Consider the following 7,340-nt stretch of genomic DNA (forward strand, 5'->3'; position numbering starts at 1 on the left):
TTTTCCCACTGTAGAAATTGCTGCTGACAATTTCTGTGCTGGAGATAGGTCCAGATGTGTTTGTGGTCCCAAAAGAGACAGCCATGCTTCCAGTCAGCCATACTGGAAAAGTGTCTTACTACTGGGTGTCAAGGAGCAACTGTCTGGGACATAAACTTTTTCTTTTCTAAACCCTATCCTCTCTTTCTTCTTTGCACCCTACATCTCCCAAGCCCAAATAACCAATCCACACAGAGTCTGAAGTATTAGTTTCTTTTGTTCCAACTCCACTGAAGGCTCAAAATTCTAATTCCAATGAATTGCAGTAGGAGATAGGTTCTCAGCCTCTCAGATCTGAGGTTCTTAATCCACGCCCTTCTATCTGTCCTCAACACTTCCTCATGCCTCTGACTCTTTTCTTCCTTTCTTCAAATTCCCCAATAAAAAGCTGGGACAGGGCTGGGTAGGGTGCAGATCAGAAAGACATGCCGGAGGACGGGCTCCTAGCCGGTGATGTTCAACTTCATCTCACACACCCAGCGGTACATCTGCAGGCAGAAGTCGTCGTTCCAGCGGCCATCCGGCCTCATCTCCGCACAGTCCTCAGTTCCACCCACCTCGTGCCCCGTCCAGTCGTCTGGCTGCATGGGAGCCCAGTTCCTAAGAAGGCAGGACAAGCTCTGAGCTCCCCTCCATCCCAGCAACCCACACCTCCACCTCACCTTGGGCTCAGGGTGCAGAGTTGTAGCCTTGGAGGTTGGGGGTTTGAGGGGGAGAGGGGAGGGGATTTGGTTCCTGAAGGATGAGAGGGAATGGACTGATGTATTGGGGTGAAAGACCAGGTGGCTGTCCCAAGGCCAAACTAACGGGGTGGGAACTAACGAGGGAACTTGCCTGTAGTTAAGCCTGTGGTCTGTGCCATCCACCCATCTCCAGGTGCCATCACTGTCAGTGAGGCCTATCCAGGTATGGAAGGGCTCCGTGTGCTGTGTAATGAATTTCTAGAAAACAGAACAGGGTGGGGTTAGAAGTGCTTCCAGTCCCTGGTACGGCCATATAGGCATCAGCTGGGCTTCCCTCAGCCCTCCCCAGCCTAACCTGCTCCAGGCTGAAGCATCAGCTCCCACTACCACTAGTTCCATGTTTCTCTTCTGTGACCGTAGCTGTTGTCAGCTGAATGTACACACACTGGGCTGGACCTCAAGCTAAACGCTTTACAGGGCTTACTTTATTTAATGCTCATGAGACCTTCTAAATTGGGTGGCTTAATGAGGCACACATTACCCATGAGAATAAGTAGAGCCCACGAAGTTGATCTAGTGCCTGAGCTCACAGCAACTGTACCTGGCCTCCCACTTTACTCCCAACTCACAGCACCACTGAACTCAGGTCTTCTTGCTCTCTGCCCACACTTCTAACTCTTGGAATCTCGACTCTGGCCCCTGGCCCTGCAGCCCCCATGCACCCTGGCACTGCTAAGGATCTTGGTCTCACTCTCCTCTCAGATACATCAGTTTCTATGTAGCTGACATTTTCAGAGGTTTGCCAGGCCTTGAATTTTCAAGCTTGGACCCAGGGCCCAAGGCCCTGTTAGGACTTGGCTACCTTGGGTCTGGCCAGCTGTCCTGCAAATGGGAGGCTGCCCTGGGTGTGAGGAGCAGCCCGGTCAGCCAGTGGGCAGGGGCTGGTTTGAAAGGGGTTGCTGAAATAGCTCCCTTAGGATAGCAGACCCCCCGAGTGGCCTCCTGTACAGATACTGGTACTTCTGGGAACATAAATCCCCATGGTTTATGAAAGTAGCAGGGAGAGGGTATGATCACCTGGTTTTGTGGAGGAAATAGAGGGATGGGCTCACCAACACACACGCCTTGCAGTTCCCTTTGACAACATGTGAAGAGTCTCCAATGGCATTTGAAGGAAATTTCCTGATTCCTTTCTCACTTCCTAGAGACCCAACTAAGGTTGCAGTTAACTCTCTCATCTATGGGTAGACATATCACACCCCTGAATTCTAGAATCCAGCAAATAGGACAATGTCCTGTGCACGAAGGGGCAACCCTCAGAAGCTGGTGGGGTTGCTCCCTGCATCAGAGGGGCAGCAGAGGTTGAGGGAAAGTGTCTCAGGACAAAATGTTCCATCTGCTACTGCCCATTGCCCTAGACCCCACTTTCTTTCACCAGAAGAAGGTAGACAACGAATATAAATCATCAATAGCCAGTCCTCTGTGATGCAGAAGAAATAGTCAAGTAGCACCAGATGATCAGAGCAGAGTCTAGGTGAGTTTATCTCCCCTACTCATGGGTAGATAACAGACAAGAAAGACAGACTGAGATTATTCACGAAAATAGCACAGCAAGAATATTATCATGGAAGTGATGCAAAAATAAAGATGAGGGTCCTCCCTGGTGGTGGAAGGGGTTGAGCAAAGACTATGAAGCTCTCCGCAGCCACTAAAGGACCAGTTTGATCCCTGGCCATGGAGGTGACCCGCATGGCGCAGCAGACCTCTCCTGTCTTGACCCCTGCTCCGCTCAGCAGTGTATTTCACACAGTCTGCCTATTGTGTTCCCCGCTCTTCCCTGCACTCTGGCCTGTACCCCAGTTCTTGCGTGCATAAATAAATCTTAAAAAATACTTTGGAAAGGAGTGTGTCAGAAAAAAAGGAGATATTGGAGAACAGCTCACATCCTCCAAAAAATTAGAGAGATGAATGACATGTGACATCAAAGAAAAATAATAACACAACAGTAAAAAAAGGGAAGAAGCCCAGGAGAGAAATTCAAACTACATAAACAAAAACCAGCCACAGAGCAGAATATGAAAATGGGCTTGAGATATGAAAATGGGCTAAGCACAGGCCCCAGGCTGCAGAGAAAAAGATCCAAGGAATTATGGTGATGGACTGTGGGCACTTTGATGGTGAGAGAGCTACGGAGACCACATCTGAGGGGAGAAATCATATACGATCCCAAAATCAACAACGATGTAAGAAAAAGTTACGTCCTTTAAAAATTAATTAATTTTTTTTTGGGCCTCCCCGGTGGCGCAGCGGTTGAGCGCTGGGTTGCGAACCTGCGCGCGGCCTCTGCGGCGCCGGTTCGATCCCCGGCTGCTCCCCGGCCACCAGAGGAGGGTCCCACATGGCGTGCAGACCTCTCCTGCCGCCCGCTGCTCCCCTCAGCGGTGTGCTTCGGTCCTTCTGCCTGCTCTGCTCCCCGCTCTGGCTCTGGTGAATTCTCTCACCCTCCCGCGCTTCTGACTGTACCCAGTGCATGTATAAACAAAAAAACAAACAAACAAACCAGCAAACAAATAAATAAAGCATGCCTCTATAAAAAAAAAATTAATTAATTAATTTTTTAAAAAATCAAGACCCATTCTATTTATATCACATAAAGATGAAGTCAAGGCAAAAAACATTAAAAGGGTCACTGACCTGCATTTCTCAGGATGAAAATACAACCTAAGTGGCCTCCCTGGTGGCGCAAGGTTGAAGTCTCAGCGCTATAAAGCTGTTATTGCCAGTCACCACATTCTGAGTTCGATCCCTGACCAGGGAGCTGACCCACATGGCACAGCAGACCTCTCCTGTCTTTCCCACTGCTCCCCTCAGCAGTGTATTTCAATCAGTCTGCCTGTTCTGCTCCCCACTCTGTCTCTGGTGAATCCTCTCACACCAAATCCAAACCTCTGGCCTACAACCAGTTCTTATATGCATAAATAAATAAATCTCTAAAAAAAGAATAAAATAAAAATTAATTTATTTTTAACCTCCCAGAACCTTTCTAGAGTCTTCCTTAGGTTAAAAAAAAACCTTAATAAAGCGAGCCTGAACCACCCCCCAGAGTGCACACCCCAGGGTTCCTCCTGCCTCCACCCAGGCTCCAGCTTCACCTGCTCCTCCCTGGTGTTGATGACCACCAGGTGGGCGTTCTCCAGCCGGCAGTACTTCTCGGCCTCCGGCCAGGTCTTCCCAGAGCGAGAGAACCAGTAGCAGCTGCCTCCATGCTCCAGCCAGTTAACGGGGCAGCACTCTGTGCCTGTGAAGGGGCAGCGGGAGATGAGATCCTGCTGAGGGGACAGGCACAAAGGGACCAGGGACCGCCCCTCTCCCTACCATTGCTGCGGAAGAATGCCATCTGACAAGACAGGGTGCGCAGATCCACTGAGAAGTGCTTCAGGTGAAGGAGCAAGGTGGAATGATCTAGAGGGACAGAGGGACGGGCTACGATGTGGGCTGTGTGGGTGCCTCTCTGCCCCTCCACCCTCACGACCCGGCACAGGCCTTGGGCTGTGGACGCACACATGCGCAGCACACTCACAACACACTCACACCACGTGGGCGCACACCTCTCCCGCACTACCGAGGGGTTTCTCACATGTTTTCAGGTCCAACAGCTGTTTGTTCATTTTGGTTTCTAGAGATGTCACTTTGTTCCCAGAGCTGCCTCCTGAAAAAAAGGGACGGGGCGGGTTGAGGAATTAAACTTTCCTCTCGGTTCTGTCTCCTTAACTCCGGGCGTCCTCACCTCCCTGGGGCATAGTCCTGGCCGCCATCACCTTGACCTGGGATGTTGCGGTCCCCACCCCCTGGCGCCCCAACATCTAGGAGGTGCCCTGAGCTGCCACAGAGACTTCTGAAGCACACACCTGCTCAGGTCGCTCCCCTGCTTCAATCCCTTCAATAGATCCCCATTCCCTCCAAATAAAGCCTCACATCATTACTCTCATCATTAAACTGCATGGTCTAGCCCCGACCTGCTCCCTGGTCTCTCAACACCTCAGTCTGCCAGGCTGGAGTTGTTTAGTCTCCCTCACGCCTGGTGCCACAGATTCTGTTTTCCCTACCTGGTATTAATCCATCCTCTACCTGCCTCACCCCAGTTCATCCCTCAGCTCAGATTCAGTGGCCCTGAACCTTACCCAGTATCTCAGGCTGGGTGATCTGCCCCAGCCCGCAGCCCACAGCACCAAGCATGCCCCCACTGCAGACTCAGCACTGGACACCGGCACCAACCCTCACAACAGGTGCCTTCCCACTCACCATGGAAGCTCAGGGCCTCCATCTCCATCAGGGTGCTAGAGGAGAAGTTGCTGAATTTTTCTTTTAGGGTCCACAACTCCATCTGCAACTGCGTTCCTTGTTAGGAGACAGTGGGAACAGGACAAAGTGAAGGGGGCTGTGTCCCGTATGAGAGCCCCCATTGTCATCTGATCTGTGTGCCTATCCCCCTCCCTACGCACCACTGCCTCCATATTTGCCCCAGCACTGCCCATTTCTCTTTCCCCATCACCTCCCCCACCCCTCCTGGTCCCTGTGACCCTCACTTTGGGACCCGATCACACACGTGGCTACCAGCAGCAGGATGTTGACGCTCAGGGCGAGCAGACTGAGCCTGTGCCTGGAGCAGAAACGCTGCCGCAGGAGGGGCTGAGGCAGGGGAGTCCCTGCAAAAGAAGGGAAGACAGGAAGAGGAGGGTCAGAGCGGGGATCTAGATAATGGAAGGCAGAGAAAGTATAACTGAGAGTGGTGGGGGAACCAGATGCCGGGGCAGCTTTAGGGGAGTCAGGGGCTTTGGCCCCAGCCTCTAGTCTTTGCACACACACACTTGCACACTGGCATCCACCAGGAATGCTGCCTCTTCCCACTGGCCACACGAATACAGGTCGAGAAATTCTTGCCGTGGGGATACTCTAGACCCACCTAATCATAAAAGTAGACCCAAATCAATCAAATTGACTCCAAGCTACCTAAGTCCATCCCCAAACAAAGCTCAAGAATATTTAGAGCAAAACCAATATATCCAGCACCCAACAAGGTAAAATTCACAATGTCTGGAATCCAATCAAAGATTGGAAGAAGCCAGAAACACAACTCATATCAGGAAGCTAATAATCCATCTAAACGGACATAGATGACAGCATTAGCAGACAGGAACCTAAAAAAAAGATATTAAGCTTAAAAAAACCCAGATATTATAATTGTATCATGTGTAGGGCCACTCCTCCCAGCCCAGGCTAGCCAATCCTCCTCCCTGAGCTCTAAGCCCCAACAGCTCCTGTCTCCACTGAGCCAGGCTCCATCCCTGGCACCCACACACCTGACACCCTTCCCCCAGCCCTGACTCCTGCCCTTCGTCCTAGAACAGCACAAATCCCTCCCATGTTAAAACTTTACCACAAATACTTGGGGCCTTTAGTCAAAATTTGCTACAGAAGGATTCAGGCAGGGGGGCTGGGAGGAGGGGATGGCCATCTTTCAGGATCTCCTGTGCCCCAAGCCAAGCCCCGACCCAGCTCCCCACACATGCATGCACACTCTCCTGTGTGTTTCTCTTGCACACACATACAGATGTGCGCACAGGCACACACACACACACACACAGAGCACACTCTGCTCAGGTCAGAAGGAGAAGGGAGGAGTCATCCCCAGCGCCTATTTTTTCCCTGCGCTCTAACACACACCCTTTTCTGGGGCCCTGCAGGCAGAGAGAAGGCGAGGTCGGGGGCAAGCAGAGGCATCAGGCACCTCCCACCCAGAGGGGCCTTGTCCCTGGTCATGGAGTGAATATGACAGAGACCTCAGAGAGACAGAGAGCCACGGGGAGCTAGACAGCTAGAAACTGAACACTTGCCTTTCCAAAACGGGTCTTCTTTCCTGGGGTTGTCCTCATGAGTTCCTGGCCTCTCGCCTCCACCCAGCTGGTGGTCATCTTCTTCAGGGTCCAGCTGCTGGATGTCTTGAAAGTCCTTCTCCATGTTGGTCCAGGCTGGAGCTGGAGTTGGCGGGTTGGGTCGGTGGTAGGACCGAGTCTGGGGCTGATGCTAGTGCTCAGATGCTAATTCAGGGGGAGGCAGATGATGGACTTGAACATAACATCTGAGTGGGTCAAGGCCATGATCTGAGCTGCGTCTGAGTTGGGAAGTGAGTTTGGGGCTGGGATGTGGCATACACTGGGTGTCCACCCTCTCAGGCCATTACTTGGGACCTGACCCAGCTAGGACCCTTCCCTCCACACTCTCAAGGAACAAACCACCACACACCTCCCCATCTGGCCTCCACTGTGCCTGAACCAGAGTCTCCTTAATTCCAAACTCCCCAATCGCACACGCCTACCAACCTGGGTTACCTGTTCGAGGTGTGGGGGCTGATTCCTAGGTCCCTCAGGCAACCTGGACCCCAGGGCAAAGGAGAGGCTAAGGTTGCAGAAGTGGGGCAGGCAGCGCTAGATGAGGAGAGGAGAGGAGGGGTGACCCCAGGAGGGCCCTGAGCCCGTGCGTCTGTCCGAGTGGTTCTAACCTGGCATCTCCTGCCCCTGGGACTTTGGACAGTAAATAGAAGTAGAAATGGAGTTGGAA

General features: G+C 52.0%; 1 protein-coding gene across 1 annotated transcript; it reads right to left on the reverse strand.

Annotated features, from left to right (window-relative positions):
• Window positions 1–482: 482 nt before the first annotated feature.
• On the reverse strand, window positions 483–6,740 carry LOC311173814 (asialoglycoprotein receptor 2-like; the record flags this gene model as incomplete). The annotated part of the gene is made up of 8 exons (XM_084237910.1): window positions 483–639; window positions 874–980; window positions 3,875–4,020; window positions 4,098–4,184; window positions 4,345–4,431; window positions 5,025–5,120; window positions 5,309–5,428; window positions 6,617–6,740. The coding sequence occupies 8 exons, from the start codon at window positions 6,738–6,740 to the stop codon at window positions 483–485; spliced, it is 924 nt and encodes a 307-aa protein (XP_084094036.1).
• Between the last annotated feature and the right edge of the window lie 600 nt (window positions 6,741–7,340).

Source organism: Talpa europaea, assembly GCF_964194135.1.
Source record: "Talpa europaea genome assembly, chromosome: 7".
Classification (NCBI taxonomy): domain Eukaryota; kingdom Metazoa; phylum Chordata; class Mammalia; order Eulipotyphla; family Talpidae; genus Talpa; species Talpa europaea.